This window comes from Pongo pygmaeus, chromosome 10 (genome assembly GCF_028885625.2).
Source record: "Pongo pygmaeus isolate AG05252 chromosome 10, NHGRI_mPonPyg2-v2.0_pri, whole genome shotgun sequence".
NCBI classification, from domain to species: Eukaryota; Metazoa; Chordata; class Mammalia; order Primates; family Hominidae; genus Pongo; species Pongo pygmaeus.
Window position 1 is genome coordinate 94732361 of NC_072383.2, and position 19307 is coordinate 94751667.

Below are 19307 nucleotides of genomic sequence, written 5' to 3' on the forward strand. Positions count from 1 at the left end.
TTGTTTAAATAAATACCTTTGATGTCTTCTCATTACATGGGAAGAAGTCCAGACTTCTTGGCCTGACCTCTAAGGCTTTTCATTCTGGATCTGTCCTGTCCGTTCAAGCCATAGCTTTTATATTATTCCATATTACCCTTCATATCAATTCTGATTTCCCAAACATGACATCTATACCCAAACCTCTGGGTTTTAGTTTTAGTACATGACGTTTCCTCTGCTTAGAACACCCTTCATTCATAGGCCATTTTTAACTGACAAATTTCTGCCCATCCTTCTAGGACCAGCTCAAGTGCTATCTCTGTAAGCTTGTGATTTGCCAAGGCATTTTACTTGCTGCCTCTTTTGTTGTCCCAAAGCACTTTATATGTATCTCTACTATACGACTATAGTCATCCAAAAGAGATTCTCACATAAACAATCACCTGAATTTACGTTAAAGTGATACTGCAATAAGAAAAGTTATCCTTTGAATAAATGGTGCTGGGTTAATTACTAAATATTAAGAAAATATATTTGTAAGACATGTAACTGACAAAGGTCCTGTATACAAAGTATACTTAAAAATTTGTATAAACCAATAAGAAAAGACAGAAAACCCAATAGAAGAGAGAAGAAAAACAGACTTGGGTAGTTAATTCCCAAAAGAGAATATCTAAATATAAACATATAATAAACATAGAATGAATAATAAACACATAGAAAGGTGTTCAACTTAGTCATCAGAGAAATGCAAAATAAAACCAAGAGACCACTATCAACTTACTAGAAAAGTTAAAATAATAATTTTTAAAAGACATTATCGAAAGTTGGCAAGGAGAACAACCAGAACTATTATATGCTAGTGACGTACGTATAAGTTGGTACAACCACTCTGGAAAGCTGTTGACAGCATGTAGGGAAGCAGAATATAATGCAACAATTCCACTCCTAGGTAAGCACTCACCAGAAATGCTTACATGTTAACCAAAAAATATGCACAGGAATGGTGCTAGAAGCATTATTTAGTAATAGCCAAAAATCGAAAACAACCAGAATGCCCATTGATAGGAGAATGGATGAAGTACAGTACACTCATAAAGAATACCATGCAACAATGAAAATGAATTCTCTATAATTACATGCAAAAATAGGGCTGAAACTCACAAACATAACACTGAACAAAAGAAGCTAACAACAAAAATAATACATACTGTATAACTTCCATACATACTGGGATACATATTGTGCAATATATATATATATACAAACTTTGTATAAGTATATAATTCTGTATATCTACATAAAACATATTTTAATATAATTACATATTCATAATTACACAAAGCTCAGACGTTTTAATAAGGATAATCAGAAAGAGAATATTACACATTTAAAAAATAAATAAGAATATATGTGAATGGGATTTTAAAAGATCCAGATATCAAAACATACTATAAAAACAGTATGATCAGAACAATGTCACACATATGGGTAAAACTAATCTTTAGCATCAGAAGGCAGAGAGTATGGCTACAGCTGAGGAAGTGAGGAATACTAAGTAAAGAGAAAAGGAGCAGAAGGGGGTTTCTGGAATTTCTGAAATTTTCTTTTACTGATCCAGGTACTGGTTACACAGGTATATTAACATTTCAAAAGTTCGCTGAGCTGTACAATTATGGTTTGTGTACTTCTCTGTATATCTAGTATATATTAATACATGTTTATCCAGCACATATCTAGTATATCTATATATCTAGTATGTATTTATCTATCTAGCACGTATTAATAACATTTACCAAAAATAAAATATACCTTAAATCCTACCCCAATATGCATCCTATTGAATGCATCTTAAGGACTCCAATAAACCTTTAAGAATGGAAAATAATAAAAATCGAGAAGGCAATATAATAAAATTTAGCTATTCTAAAGTCAAGTATAAAAATTAATTTAAAATGTTTACACCCAGAAGCAGCAAACAAGCAGATCTGATTGATGGTGGAGGTATAGGAGACCAAAAACTTACTAAGGAAGCTCTACGAGACCTTCGACTCATTGGTTGGTCAAATGGTGGACTGTTTATCTGCAACTTTTCAAGATATCCATCAGGTATTCTGATGTCTGCAGGCAGTGATAACCGCTTATTTAAATCCTTAAAAAAAAAAAAAAAAAAAGGTAATCAAAAATAGTAAAGGCAAGGCATTTGGCTTTTGTATTCACAGGCTCTAACATATTATTTCTTAGTGATAAGTAATTGTAAAGTTTTATTGCAGTTGCGAAGTTACCTACATTGATTATATGTAATATACTCATGGCAAAAACATTTACTGTAAGCAAAAGTATACAGCGAAGTGTTACAGAAATGAAATTTTGCAACCTAGTAATTTTTGAGTCCTTTCACTGGTAAATTCAACTTGAAATTTACTTTAAATTTATTATACCATATAGTAACAATAGGCAAACACTACCACAAACTCTGTGATCAGTTTAAATAACTAACCAAGTAGATATTATATGATCTTGTATGCAACATGGGGAAAGAGAATTATATTTATTACTGCCATGTTAATGGCATTTCTACTTTATTTAATTATACAATGTGAGCTGGGATAAACTTGAAAAGAATCTTGCCTATATCATTATATCAAGAAATTTAAGCCCTATAAAAAGAAATTCCTCCTATTCATAACAGCAGCCAAACGATGAAACAGAATGGAGAGGTATAGGAACTGCATAAATATTTACTGAGAAATATAAGACTTAAATATAAAAACATACAATGCCACCAAATGGTAAGAATAAGTAATGAGAAGATACTGGTCCTCCCTATATTAATTTTATAAGTTATATAACCACTAAGAAATCAAATAAGCTTATTCTTAGAACAAAATAAAATGCCTAAAATGTATCAATAGAATAAACAGAAAAAAATCCAAAACCATTCTAAAATAAGAAAGAGTATATGTGTATATGGGGGAGGGATACAGAAAGAAGTCTTTCCAGATATTAAAATATACTATAGGTCAGGTGCAGTGGCTCAAGCCTGTAATCCTAGCACTTTGGAATGCCAATATGGTGAAACCCTGTCTCTACAAAAAATACAAAAAAATTAGCCGGGCATGGTGGTGTGTGCCTGTAGTCCCAGCTACTTGGGGCTGAGGCAGGAGGATCACTTGAGCCCAGGAGGTTGAGGCTGTGGTGAGCTGAGATCCCACCACTGTACTCCAGTTTGGGTGACAGAGTGAGGCCCTGTCTCATAAAACAGAAAAAAATATATACTATAAAAAGAATATAATCTAGAGCATGCCTCCTTGGTGGTGGGGAAACAAATTATAGCTCAATGAAGAATGAGAAACTCCAGATATAGACCCTAATACTAAATAAAACAAATGATTTTAAAAAATCATCTATAAGGTGAAGAAAAATAAGAAATATTTTCATTAGTATTGTGTCACATAAATATATTGTTGATTTCAATAACTGAAAATGTTAATTTATCATTTAGAAAACTGATAAGATTTCCTTAACTGATTAAGAAGCAATCCTTTTATAATGAAAATATAATCAACCAATAGGAGAGATACCTTAATCATCATCTCAACAGCACCAAAAAAGCAACAATACTTTTATTTCAAAACATGTTCAATTTTTTTTGCAGAAACCTATTTTAGTTTACAGTATGTACTGAAATAACAGTCACGATCAACTTATGTCCTCAAGGTTATACCACAACACTTACAAAGAAAAGAAAATGAATTCTGCATCCTTTTACACGAAGAAATAAATGTGCTTCAGAGATTAGTAGGTATACTGAACCACAAATGAAAGGACACCCACTTTTATAATATAATGCAAGAAAAAAAGCTGTTTATTTATACCTCTTAAAATTTGAAACAGAGAAAATAAAATGCTAATTATCCAGATGAATCTCAAAAATATAATTAAAATCGTATTTTCTAAAAAGAAGACATTGCTAACGTATCATTCTGTATTTCCAGAATTTTTGAAAATTCACTTCTCCTTAATGGATAACCTAAAATAACGTTTCGCAAAAAATTAAAATAAATAAAATGTTTCACAGAATGCGAACAACTATACTGCATATCTATATTGGGATAAAAATTAAAAAAGAGGAAATATTCACAGACTGCAATTTATGAATGCAAAGAAGTTAACTTTCTTACAAGTGTCACGTGTCTTCATGAAAATTTTTAAATGGGCATTTACTCCACTTGATATGTATGTGTATTAACATATACCAACACACATATTCACAGGTATATTTGTATTTTTTAAATGATTACCTCCATTGAGATCCGTCTATGTATACGATTTCTGAGACAAACACCTGTAGGTGACTGGACTTCATCAGATGATGTCCCAGAAGCTTGGTCACTCTCACCATCTGATCCCATTTTTAGATTTTCATGAACAATATCTATATCAAAAAATGAGACATTAAAAGAGATACATTATATTCTAATATATAATTTATTATCACTATGGGTAAAATATAGAAGGCCAACAAGTAAAAATCACAGCATAAAAAGTCATTTACATGCTGGGTGCCACAGGTATGCAGACAATAGATGAAAACATGACTCAAATGTCTTAAAATAGTAGTATGAAATCTTTTTACACTTTCAAATTATGAAAAAAAATTAACATTCAAGTTATTATCAAGGGTTGAGTAATAAAATTATAAACTGGAAATAATATTTCTGAGAATGAGCCAGTTCTTTCATTTTTGAGATCTGGGAACTGAGACTTGAAAGGTTAAATGACTTTCAAAAGGTCACAAAGCTTAGATGCAGAGCTGGAATAGACACCTGGTCATTTGCCTCTTATTTAGTATTCTTTCAACTAAATAATGTGTTACTGGGTCTATGGTCAAATGGAGCTAATTCTTTGAATATTCTTTAAAACACCTCTTAAAAGTTTCTAATGCAGTTTCTCCTCCCTGCACCCCCAATGTTAAAAATAAAACAATAAAAAATTATTCACTGAATATCTATTTTGTACCAGAACTACAAAAACAAGTTTATGATCTTCAAATACTCAAAAATCTGTTCAGAGCAAAAACATACTACAATAAAGGTGGGTTATGGCATGCTTAATAGAGATAAAAGTTAAATGGAAGTAGGAGGAGGAAGATAAATTCCATTTGAAAATATTAAAAACAGACATAGACTGCTTTTTTTTGTTTTTTTTTGAGACAAGGTCTTGCTCTGTTGGCCAAGCTGGAGTGCAGTGGCACAATCATGGCTCACTGCAGCCTCTACTTCCCAGGCTCAAGCAATCCTCCTGCCTCCCAAGTAGCTGGGAGTACAGGCACCCATCACATCTGGTGTTTTGTTTTATTTTTTTTTTTTTGTAGAGACAAGATTTTGCCTTGTTGTTCAGGCTCATCTTGAACTTGTAGCCATTTATGCCTAGTGTTCCATTATTGGAAGCTAAGCATGTGGGAGCTACTTATATCCTACTGCTCAAGGTCATCACCAAGGTCTGATTGCAAAAATTCAAAAAACTGCAACTTCAGGAATCCACCCACCTTGGCCTCCCAAAGTGATGGGATTACAGGCATGAGCCACCACATCCGGCCAAGCTGTATACTTATATACCTGCATTTGTCAGTCATTATCTAATAACCTAGCAAGAAGAGTGTACTAGGAAACAAATGCTGGGTCTCTAGAACTCTTCTCTTGCCACTATTACTTTCTATACACGTATTCATTTTCCAAAAAGAACCATGTTGTTTCATGCTGCAATGCTTTAACACACTTTTTTTCTCATTTTTAAAAGATGCCTTTTCCTATTTTATCAACTTTGTGAGATCAGGCTTAGTCTTCAAACTATGCTCATGTGTCATCACTCAGTGAAGTCTCTTCTAATCTCAGACACAGTTGACTACTGTGCCCCCACCCACTGCACTGAAGAACATTTTTTGGTGCATGTGATTTTATAAGATCCTTGGGGACGGGTTTTAGCTTGTTCACTTTTCTATTTCCAGAACTTAACCAACTGTCTGGCACTTAGAAGGTGCTTAACAAGTATTCAAGGGAACTGCATATTAACTAACAATCAAGGAATGGCCTAGATAACTAGATCTCTTTTTCAAATAAAGTTATATAAAATATCAATGTGTGAGACAATTGTATTTTATAAGTATAAATGTTAACTTTTAATAATATTTACATATAAAAGTATGAGGACTGCTTAGATTAAGGAGAAATTTGAACTCAACGGTCTCATATCAACTCTATCTGAGAACTCACTTTATGTCTGTATTTTTGTCTTGGTTAACTCAATATTAAGAAAACTCCAATTAATATTCATAAGCAGTTGCAAATAGTAATGGATTTTTAATAGCTCAATATGTAATCCAAGAATACACTTCAGTTATGTTGAGATTTCCAGAGAAATTTTATGGTGATATCTGAACAAAAGATCAATTTGGCAGCAAAAGTAATGTATTGGTGATTGATTCCTAACCTCTTAAAATTTGGTATATAACACATCTAAGGTCCTGTATTCATTTCTGTCACACCTTCGAAATGTTAAAAATAATTTAATCATGCCTTCCATCTCTAGTGAGATATGAAAATCTCCCTTTCCCCAAGAAAATGTTGACTAAAATATAATATTTTAAAATGCACAGCTGAATGTGCAAGAATGTATTGGTAATATCTAGGAAGCAAAAACAAAGAGAGGACTGAAAACCCAAAGCTGTTATACATAAATTGACTCTATCACTGTCTTAGGAGAGGCCGCTGATGTTGATGAGAAGGTCCCTGGGTTTACCTTCCACATTGGGATAAAAAATGAAGCCCTGGGTTTCTGAGTTACAAGTGAGACCTTTCCACAGAAAGGCTCAACTCCCCAAGCGCTACACTTTTGAGACTTAAAGGGTACATTTAAAAAAAAATCACACTTAAAAAAAAATCTGTCCTGTTGCACAAGGAATTGGACGACAAAGAAAGCTTACTAATCTCAGACTATGAATAAATACTTGAGCACCATCTGACCCAAACAAGAAATTACTCACATCATTAACAAACAAGTGTAGTTCTGACATGATTACCAGTTGGTATTTTCATTTCCATCAAGACAAATGTGAAACAATGATGGCTTGTCAGAACTTTACTCATCTGTCGGGGGGGAGAGGGATATCTCTGCTGATCAGGTAATGTAACAGCTGCAGATACAACATACTTTTCTCCTCCAGCACAATATCCTTTAAATTTAATCTGTATTACTAACATTTTCAATACACTGTCTTAATTCTAGAACAAGAGTCTAGAACAAGTGTGGCTTCTTTTTATATGGCCCACAAGCTAAAAATGTTTTTTGTATTTGGAGATTATTAAACAGAGAAGAATATGCAATGGAGACTGTATGCTCATAAAACCTAAAACATTTATTACTAACTGCCCCCTTACAAAAAAAAAAAAAAAACCCTCGTCTAGACAAACAAGAAAACAATAAGCCAAGAACTGATCTATAGTGTTTTCTGACTTCTCTCTCCATGGACAACTTCAGGCTACCAGCATGACAACACTGAACATATGGTTGGGAAGAAATGTGCAGTAGCATACCATTATATAGTGTTTTTGACTATAGAGATAGAACAGAAAAAAATAACCCCTGTGGCATAGATAATAGTTAAAAGTGGTAAAAAATTAGGAAGCAATGACTTTTGCGTATTCATTACCTTTGTTTTTAATTTAGTTTACTTATTTGTAAACTTACATAATTTAAAACTTAATAGCTATGTTTAACAACCAGTTTGCAAAGTTTCTGAAACTTTAACAATCATCTCTCATGAACTAGTGTGAGCCAACTCCAGCATACCATTCTGTAGAGACACACCTACAGAGATAAAGGCTATATGCAGTTCTCACAGAAAAAACCTCACTGTAGATGATAAGCTCATACTCCCAAAATTAAAGAAACACATTTGGAAATAATATACTATTCCGAGAGTAAGCACATAAAACGAGCAGTAGAATAAAACCCCTAGGAGCTTCAGTAAATTTAATTATCTAAGAAGACTATAAAATAGTTATACTTGAAGTGATTTTAAAAATCAAAACATAATAGGCCAGGTGTGGTGGCTCATGCCTGTAATCCCAGCCCTCTGGGAGGCTGAGGCAAGTGGATCACTTGAGTCCAGGAGTTCAAGACCAGCCTGGGCAACACAGTGAGACCCTGTCTCCTAAAAAAAAAAAAAAAAAAAAAAAGCCAGGCGTAGCAGCGTGCACAGGTAGTTCCAGCTACTCAGGAGGCTGAGGTGGGAGGATCATTTGAGCCTGGGAGGTCAGGGCTGCAGTGAGCCTCAACAGCACCACTGCATTCCCCTCCAGCCTGGGTGACAGAGTGAGACATTGTCTCAAAAAAAATAAAAATAAAAATAAAAACATAAGGCATCATCAAAAAAGGCCAGAAGAATAAACAAACAGAAACTTGCAATTCTTTTTTCTTGGATATTTAAAGACATAATGACAGAAGAAGAAACAATTCAGGTGATAACCACATCTACTAATCATTACACTAGGCTTTATATGGTGATGATCTGAAAAGTTGCTGAGGCATGACTCTAAAATAAACACCATCCCAAACTGCCATTCATCTTGAAATACTGCATCCATTTATTATGGGTTTCATTTCCCTCCTGATGGACAGGTTTTTCAAATATTACTTCTCTGTATTGTCAGCACTACTACCTCTCTAGAACTTTCCATCTTTATGCTATGCCTCTTGATCTCAACTTGATTTTTATCTGACAGAAGAAACGAGATAATAAAAGTTGCTGACTTTTACACAACTAAAACTTAACTATGTGCATGATGTATAATCAGAAAGGTAAACACAATAGACAAGTAATCAAATTACCTAATCTGCTTCCATTTCTGGGCATTGCCATGAAGGAGCCAAGGCTCCCTCCAATAACACTGTGTGGTCTCCGCAATGGGGGCTTCTTGAAAGATCCTGTGTACTGGTGGAGGAAGGAATGCATACTGTGAGACGTTGGAGGCCTGCCATTCTTCACAATAGGCTCTGTGGTTCATAGTATTCAAAAATCATTCCATCATCAGTCCAAGATCCAGGATCACATGAGAAGGATTCAGAAAGCAAAACAAAAAGTTGTAACAGAGATTAGTACATTTAGCCTCATTGCTTTGCTTAACTATACACAGTATTAAAATTAAAATAGTTTCTCTGAAAAAATACTTAAGAAAATACTTCAATATTTTAAGTTGGTCTAATAACCATCCATTTCTTATATAATCAAAAGTGGCTAAGAACCACAAAACTACTAATATACCCAACCAAATTTTCATCCATTTGTTTATTTTAGTGTATCTCAAGATCGTTTCCATACCACTCCTCCATTTATTAACTACCTGTGTGCCTTATTTTAAGCATGCTTGGCTGGGTGCGTGGCTCACGCCTGTAATCCCAGCACTTTGGGAGGCCGAGGCAGGTGGATCACCTGAGGTCAGGAGTTTGAGACCAGTCTGATCAATATGGCGAAACTCCATCTCTACTAAAAACACAAAAACTAGCTGGGCATGGTGGCATGCGCCTGTAGTCCCAGCTACTCAAGAGGCTGAGACAGGAGAACTGCTTGAACCCGGGTTGCAGAGGTTGCAGTGAGCCAAGATCACACCACTGCACTCCATCCTAAGCGACAGAGCAAGACTCCGTCTCAAAAAGAAAAAAAAAAAGAAATTAAGCATGCTTTAGAATATAAAAGACATGGTCTCGGCCTAAAGGAATTTACATCCTTGTTTGCTGGACATTCAAAATGGTATGTCAATTAGTGAATAAAACCGAAGTACCTAAATACATATCAATACAGAGGCTCCAAGTTTATTCCCCTGAATTTGGGATTAATATAAAGAGTTTTTAAACAATCACAGACCCATAACCAAGCAGAAACATTTAAAAAATATAATACTTAAAAGCTATTTAATTATGCATGGGGGAGAAACTGTTTTGTAATGTTTATCGGGAATCTCACGACTCCTTTCCACCTCCAAAGAAGAGCTCTGATACAGGTTAAAGATACAAGTCTTGTGATACACAATTAGTCTTCTATATTAGAATTTTGTTTTTACTGATAGCAGCCAAGGAGTTTTAAAAAGAACTGGGCTGCTCTGAATACCTTCTTTTTAAAATGAAGCCAACTATTCTTCTGTAGCTAACAATCAGGCATAAGGATACCTACTGATCAGGGGATTCCTTTTTAAAATGAAGCCAACTATTCTTCTGTAGTTAACAATCAGGCATAAGGATACCTCCTGATCAGGGGATTCCTCTACCTGTTTCTCATCTAAGGTTTCTCAACTAAGGACAGGTTGACAGGAGGAGTTGGCTACAAGCCTTAAAGTGAAAGGCTTCTCTCACAAGAAAATCTTGGGATCCGCAGAACAGGACCAGGGTATGGGCTCCAGAGTAATGGGCCAAGAAGGCCATGTGGCCTGAGTGAGCCTCTACTAATACTGGTTGCCTGGAAGTGTAGAGGAAGGATAGGGCATAAGGGCCCAAAGGCTCACCCAAGGTCCAAGCTATCTAATCTGGGTCAAAGACAGACTGGAGGTAAGGGCAAATGCCTACCTAGTAATAGAGAACATGTGTCTAAAGTTGCCTGTGATCTGTACATTCCCTGGCAGTACCTAACTGATAAAGAATTTGGGGATCTTAAGTCTAGCAAAATAATTAATGATTTAATAATGAATGAAGAGGGGCTATCTGATATAAATGCATAAATAATTACAAACAATGTGGGATAATACAGGCTACAGCATACAATAAGATTTTTCTCAGCCAAGCGTGATGGCATGCACCTGTAGTCCCAGCTACTCAGGAGGCTAGAGTGGGAGGATCACTTGTGCCCAGGAGTTTGCGGCTGCAGTAAGCTAAGATAATGCCACTGCATTCCAGCCTGGGTGGCAGAGTAAGACCCTGTCTCAAGAAAGAGAAAAGAAAAATGAAGTTTTTTTTTCTCTTTCTAGGTTATTTCACGTGTGAAATATCACAATATTCAAATATTAAAAACAAATTATGCAAATATTTTGCCTACAGACAACATTTTAGTTGCTCTATAAAGTTGTCCTGGAGAACACAGCTTGATTGTTCTGGAGAATATAGAAAAAAAAAATGGGGATCATAAGGACATACTATTTGATAAACACTATTCTAGGCACTGGGCATCAACTGGTGAACAAAACAAAGTACTATTCTCAGAGTGCATAAAACCTAACAGGGAAAAGACATACACACGAAGTCAGGTAATGATAGACGATATGCAAAAGACTAAAATAGAGGGATGTGGAAATGAGTAGCTAGTTATTTTACACTGTATATTGAGGAAAGTTCTCTCTGCTGAGATATTTTTAACAGAAATTTAAATGCAAGAAAGAGCCAGTCAGGGAAGATGGGTAAGTTGTGGATAACAGGATATTCCAGATAGAGAAAAAAGCTAATGCAAAAGCCGACATATGGCAGAGTTCGACTTGTTAGAACAGTGGTCCTCAAACTTTAACATGCTTCAGAATCATCAAGGATCTGTAAAACATAAGATTGCTCGGTCTCACCCACAGACTTCCTGGTTCAGTAGGTCTGGTGTGGAATCTAAAAATATGTGTTTCTAACAAATTCCAAGGTCCTGCTGACATTGCTGGTCCAGGGATCACACTTTGAGAACCACTGTGTTAGAGGACTAGAAAGAAGGCAAGTGTAGCTATAGTACCTAACCGTGCGGGGAACAGTGGTACCAGGTGAGACCACAGAGGTAAGGAGGGAACAAGTCATTCAACATTTTATACTTCACCATAAAAGTTTGAATTTTATTCTCAGATTGGAAGCAGTTATGGTAGCTTTGAAGCAGGGGAGTGATATGATCTGATTCATGTTTCAAAAATATCACTGTGAAGGGTTAAAGATAGTAGGAGGTAAGGGGGTAGGGATGACTACAAAAGGTAACACGAGAGATCTCTTGTCATGATGAAATAGTTCTTAATCTTGATTGCAGTGGTTATACGAATCAACACAGGTGAGAACATGACACAGAACTATATTTAGACTTTATTCCAGTATCGATTTCCTGGGTTCTATAGTTACATAAGATGGAACCAATGGTGTGGGGATTGGGACAAGGATACAAGTATGGGTCATTTCTATATTATCTTTGTAACTTCCTTTGAATTTGTAATTATTGAAAATAATTTTTTAAGATATCATCTTGGTTGCTGTTTGAAAAACAGGCAATAGGGAATCAACAGCAAAAGGAGGAGATTACTACAGTACCCTAAGTAACAAATGTTGGTGGCTTAGACTAGGGTAGTTATACTGAAGATGGAGGGAAGCAGGCAGATTTAGGACATATTACAAAGGCAGACGCAACAGGCCAGCAGACACGATTGCTAAATTAGTTTCACACACACTCCTACCACCCAGCTTTTAGTCAGCATTTATAGTAAAAACATCTATTCAAAGATTTTTTTTTTCTTTTTTTCCAGGCAGGGTCTTGCTCTGTTGCACAGGCTGAAGTGCAGTGGTGCAGTCACAGCTCACTGCAGCCTCAACCACCTGGGCTCATGTGATCCTCCCACTTCATCCTTCCCACCATAGCTGGGACTACAGGCACACACCATCACACCTGGCTAATTTGTGTCTTTTTGGTAGAGATGGGGTTTTGCTATGTTTCCCAGCTAGTCTCAAACTCCTGGGCTCAAGTGATCCTCCTCACCTCAGCCTCCCAAAGCACTGGGATTACAATGAGCCACCACACCTAGCCCCAAAATATTTTTAAATCTTTACCAGATCAACTGTTAAAAATATATGAAATATGATATGTTAATGGACTATAACTGGAATTGTGTATCAGTCACATTGATCAGGGGTCCCCAACTCCTGGGTCACAGACCAGTACTGGTCCATGGCCTGTTAGGAACCAGGCCAAGAGGTGAGCAGCTGGCAAGTGAGCAAAGCTTCATCTGTATTTACAGCCACTCCCCATTGCTCACATTACTGCTTGAGCTCCACCTCCTGTCAGATCAGTGGCGGCACTGATTCTCATAGGAGTACTAACTCTGTTGTGAACTGTGCATGCGAGGGATCTAGGTTGCATGCTCCTTATGATAATCTAAATGCCTGATAATCTGTCACTGTCTCCCATCACCCTCAGATGGGACCAACTAGTTGTAGGAAGACAAGGGCAGGGTTCTTACTGATTGTACATTATGGTGAGTTATGTAATTATTTCATTATATATTACAACGTAATAATAATACAAATAAAGGGCACAATAAATATAATATGCTTGAATCATCCTGAAACCATCCCCCCAGCCTCAGTCTGTGGAAAAACTGTCTTCCACAAAACTGGTCCCTGATGCCAAAAAGGTTGGGGACCACTGATACAGATGACTATCATAATCAGGAGTTCGTGAAAGTTATTTATGTGGTAAAAAATAGGAAGCTACAATGGTGGGGGCTGGGGGCAGGGAGGAGACAACAGGAAAGTAAAGGAGAGAAAAGAACTGGGGACAATGCCTAGATTTTTAGTTTTAGTAACTGGTTAAGTGAGCAAAGTTTGAGTAGAGGCAGATTTTGGAGAAAGGAAATCAAGAATTCTGATTCGGTCATGTGAAGTCTAACATTCCCATTACACATCCATGTGGAGAAGACAAGAAGGCATTTAAATATGAATCTAGAGATCCAGATGAAGATCCTAACTGGAGATTCAGACTTAGGAGTAGTCAACATATATATGGTAGCTGAAATTGTAGGGTTGGAGGACGTCACCCAAGGAGAGGGTATAGACAGAGAAGAGATTGCGGCCCATGAGAGAGCCACAATAAAATACAATAAAATATTCTAACACTTCCAGATCTTGAAACTAACTAACTGGCGAATTCAATAAGATTGTAACACTCTGTATTTTAAAAAGTAATGGAAACCTTGGCGACAATATGCTAAGGGAAATAAGTCAGACACAAAAGGACAAATATTATATGGTTCCACTTATATGAGTTACCTAGAATAGGCAAATTCATAGACAGAAAGTAGAATGGTGGTTACCAGGGGCTGGGGGGAGGAGGGAATGTGGAGGTATTGTTTAATGGGTACAGAGTTTCAGTTTGGGATGATGAAAATTTATAGACTTGGGTAGCAGTGATGGTTATGCAACGTAAACAGACATGTATTTAATGCTGCTGAACTGTATACTTCAAAATGTTAAACTTTGTGTTATATATATTTTACCATAACTTTTAAAAAGTAATTGAAATCTATATGAAAAACTGCAGATCTTTTATACTCTATAATTAGTTCCAAGTAAGGATTTCCAATGATTTTTACCATCACAACATGGCAATCATTATGATTCCACTAAGAAACGTTACTTGGCATCTTATTTATCTGGATCTTTTCATTACGTGAACTATGATCAGGAACATGCAATTTCATAGCCCAATTTGTAGCCTAAGCTATTCCCTCCTCCCAGTCCTGCTCTTTTAAACATTATTACTAGCCTGATCCCATTCTAGATCCTACATATATCCAATGGAGTTTATGCCTTCAGCGTCAACCTTTCAAGGAACTTGTGCTATTTGTAGGAGTTAGTCCTCCTTAAACTCCCTATGTTATCCACTGTTGTAAAAAAGTTACTGTTATGATGTAACCACAAACTGTTGAAGACAAACTGTCACAGCCAACATGTAAGAGATCAGCAAGATAAAGAGACCTAGGTGAAAGACAGAGGCTCACAATATCCATAAAACTGGAATTTGTTGACTCCAAACTTGACAAACTGCTCCAGCGTACAAACGGAGCTGTTAAGAACGAGAATTTGGAATATCAGGAAAACCAGGTCATTTTAATCTTTGCTTTTTGGTGTTACTTCTAATCCTAAATAATCATGATAAGTGACATTCTATTAGGTTTATCTGACTACACTTCTTGGGAACATGTACATTAGCTGAAGAATTTCAGTTGGTCAACAAGTCTCAAGTAGTATATGTGCAATAAAACATAATTTTACCTTTCTACAACTGTGATTTATTCTCTTCCTCACATTTAAATTGTCACCTATTCTCATCAAATTCAATAATCTCAATATATCGTCCCATTACAAGAAAAAATAAGTTCAAGGCTATGTAAACACAAGATTCTGAAATATAACTTTCTGTGATAAGTCTTAAAATAGAATTAAGATTTATCAAACGTCTGTTCTGCTGCAGTGACAGCAAAAAAAAAAAAAAAGACATCAAATACATTGAGTGTTTATGAGGGAAAGCTGTAGCTCAGATGAACTGAATTTTTTATTGAGATGAAATTCTTATAACATTAACCATTTTAAAGTATACAATTCAGTGGCATTTCATATACTTACAATGTGGTACAACCATCACCTCTCTGTGTTTCAAAATATTTTCATATGGCCAAAGGAGATCCCATACACAATAACCAGTCACTCCTCAGTCTTTTCTCCCTGTCAACCTCTGGGAACCACTAATCTACTTTTTGTCTCTATGGATTTACCTATTCTGGATACTTCATATAAATGGAATCATAGAGTATTTTGGGTCTGGCTCCTTTCAGTTTACAAAGTTCATCTATGCTATAGCACATAGCGCTTCATTCATTTACGTATTGAATAATATTCCATTCTATGGACAGACCACATTCTGTTTATCCATTCATCTGTTGATGGGCATCTGGGTTGTTTCCACCTTAGCTGTTGTGAATAGTGCTGCTACAAATATAAATATTTGTGTATAAGACTTTGATTACCTGTTTCAATTATTTGGGGTATATTCCTAGGAATAGAATTGTTGGGTCATATAGTAAGTCTATGTTTAACTTTTTGAAGAACTGAGGTAAATTAATTTTTGACAGGTGTGTTTGTTTGTTTGTTTTTGAGATGGAGTCTAGCTCCGTCACCCAGGCTGGCATGCAGGGGCGCCATCTCGGCTCACTGCAACCTCCGCCTCCTGGGTTCAAGCAATTCTCCTGCCTCCTGAGCAGCTGGGGGACTACAGGCATGCGCCACCACGTTCCACTAATTTTTGTATTTTTAGTAGAGATGGGGTTTCACCGTGTTGGCCAGGCTAGTCTAGAACTCCTTACCTCCAGTGATCTGCCCACCTCGGCTGATCCAAAAGTGCTGGGATCCAAAGTGCTGGGATTACAGGCAGAAGCCTGGTACCATGCTTGACCTTGACAGGTTTTTAAAAATTGAACATTAAACACTTCTCAGTTAGTAAAAAGAAAACTGATGGGCTCAAAATTCTTTTTCTTCCAGGCACTACAGAAAAAAATATTTTGTACATTTCAGTTTGTAAATTTTTCTGCAAAAATTTTATTTCATATTTAGGGAAAGGTGTATTGAGTTAAGGCCAGTATCCTTAAATGAACCAAGTTTGCAAACTTTCAACTTTTTTTTTTAACATACTGAATACAAATTCAGGGTTCATCATTCCTTGGGTTCGACCCACCTGTCAATGTGCAAACATACTAGTTTCTATAAACAGACAAAGTAATGTGAATTATAGATTTATAACTGAGTTAAAACCTTCATATATGACTCAGTTATCAAAATGAGAGAGATAATATCTCATTTTGGATATTCTATTCTATTTGGATAGAGGTAGAGCATGCATGAGTGAGATTATGGGTATAAGTATAACCAAATGCATCATACACATAATTTCTCCAACATGTTTATAGTATTGCCCCCAATTAATGTGTTCTGGATCTAGAGTATGCATGACAGCCATGTGCCTAGATATGCAAGAGTAATAGGACTGTGATCATGCCTGTGACTAATCAAGAGACAAGTGATCAAAAATTGGTCCAAAGGCAGTTTATTCAGGGAAATTATAAACTACTGTTATGTGCCATGTGACGTTTCAGTCAATGACAGACATCATATACAACAGTGGTCTCATAAGATTATAATGGACCTGAAAAACTCCTATAGCCTAGTGATGCCAGTGATGCCGTACCCGCTGTAACATAGTAGCACAATGCATTTCCTTTTCTATGTTTAGATATACTTAGATACACAAACACCATTGTGTTACAACTACCTACGGTATTCAGCACCATAATACACTGTACAGGTTTGTAGCCTATAACAGGTTGTACCATGTAGGCTAGGTGTGTAGTAAGCTATACTACCTAGTTTTGTTAAGTATACTCTGATGTTTGCACAATGATGAAATGGCCTAATAATGTATCTCTCAGAATGCATCCCCACTGTTAAGCAATGCATGACTGTATATTCCTCCTACTCCTTCAGCTAGCATTATGCTACTATTTGGCATTAAAGCTCACTTTTGCTTCATAAACTGCTTACATTGTATGTGAGAAGATCACTTAAAAAGTATATACGTGTCATTCATTATGCTATATTCTCTGTATTCTGGCATGGACTGTGTGAGTGTATGTGACCTGTCTAACAGCTTTTATACTCTAAAATATGTTCCACAAGAAAAGAATGCGTTGGAATCAGCTATCAGGCACTGACAGGTGACCAAAAAGGTGTAGAATCTCTGCGAAAGCTGTTGATGAAATCCATGTGCTATTACAGAGAGAAAATAAGCAATAGTAGATTATAGTAGCCTATGCTAATAGCAATCTTTGTAACCCAAGAGGAATCAATGTCTCTTACGACGTCTTCAAGTATTACTTCAAGTAAGTCAGGTCAAGGAGAAACTCAATAGATTGCCTATTTGCCCTTATTTACTACCTATTAAAAGTTACTACTGTAATAAAATAAGTTTTAAAAAACATATACAACTTGAGAAAACAAATATTTTTAATCTTTCACCATTTGTTAAAAACAAAGCATGTTTTATGATAGTTAATACCAAAATATTCCAGAAAATATGCAATTGGTCTAAAATATTAGCTAAAACATACGTTCATTTTCTTTGACTCATACCTTTTCTTTAGGAAAAGAGGACTGTCTTGTAGTCAAATACTAAAAATATGTGTCAGAAACCATCCACTAAGATATATACTGTGTTTATTTTATTCCTGATCATCATTGGCAAACACATTGGCAAGACCCTTCTATCCTAAGAGTAGGCACACTGCGCTTCCCACCAAAAATTCAATGGGGGGGTCCCACCAAAAATTCAATGAGGGAGTCTAAAAGAGAATTAAGGATTTTGCTCTGTGTATCTAGAATAGGTCCTCTGGCAAGAGGAATAACAGTAAAATCATAAAGTAATGTTTGAGATTTGACCCAAATGTACAATTTTCCCTTCCTACATATAATTATATCCAAATTATTATATTAAATTTCCTACTGAGCCTATCCTTCTCTCCTCCCCGCCATGACAAAAACAAAACAAGGCCAGGCGCAGTGGCTCACACCTGTAATCCCAGCACTTTGGGAGGTCGAGGCAGGCAGATCACTTGAAGTCAGGAGTTCAAGACTAGCCTGGTCAACATGGTGAAACCCCAACCCCATCCCTACTAAAAATAACAAAAAACTGAGCTGGGCATGGTGGCCCATGCCTGTAATCCCAGCTACTCAGGAGGCTGAGGCTGCAGTGAGCCAACATTGCGCCACTGCACTCCAGTCTGGGCAACGGAGCGAGACTGTCTCAAAAAAAAAAAAAAAAAAAAAGGTAGATGTTATCAAGGAAAACCTTAACAAATGAATGAAGGGGTCCTTGCAGAACAGTAGCATTGTTGTAGACTTTGAAGTGAAGAAACCTGGGTTCTAAAGTACTGGTTCTGGAGCTGGGTAACCTTGAGCAAATAATGACCCTTCTGAGTAAAGGAAATAAGAAAACTGAAGCCTGGGTAGAATAAACGGCTTACCCAGAGTCATCAAATAGGAAGTGTTTAAGTGCATCCAAAATCCAAACCTATGACTTTAAAAAGTCCAGAGCCCACTCCACTATACCTTTTCCTCTCTCAAAACATAAGTACGTGCATTCTAGTGGAAGGGGTAAGGGTGTCCATGCTTTCCAGCCACTGCCACAAATCTCTAACAGCAGAATTTCAGGCACAGGTAAGGAAGATCTGCCAGATACTCTGCACATCATGACACATTGAAAGCCAGTCACGTAAGTTCCTTCCCAGTTACTATTATGACATCCCTAGGGCTATTTCAGATTTGAATATGTAGCCTTCCTCTAGAAATTTCACCAGGATTTTGTATTTAATACACTTAACAAGCTCTTTTTATTTTAACATCTGGATACTACTACTTTATGTTGTAAAAAGCACTGTCAAATGCATGAAACATTATGAAACTATGATGAAGCCACAAACAGAAATTTCACAGACTTCCTATGC

General features: G+C 36.3%; 1 protein-coding gene across 1 annotated transcript in view; it reads right to left on the reverse strand.

Moving 5' to 3' along the window:
* CDK17 (cyclin dependent kinase 17) overlaps window positions 1-19307 on the reverse strand; it is a 115907-nt gene that overhangs the window by 30325 nt on the left and 66275 nt on the right. Inside the window, exons 3-5 of the mRNA XM_054442307.2 lie at window positions 8875-9039; window positions 4287-4420; window positions 2009-2134 (exon numbers count right to left, since the gene is read on the reverse strand). Of these exons, the coding sequence (XP_054298282.1) occupies window positions 2009-2134; window positions 4287-4420; window positions 8875-9039 (425 nt within the window). The remainder of the gene's footprint in view (window positions 1-2008; window positions 2135-4286; window positions 4421-8874; window positions 9040-19307) is intronic.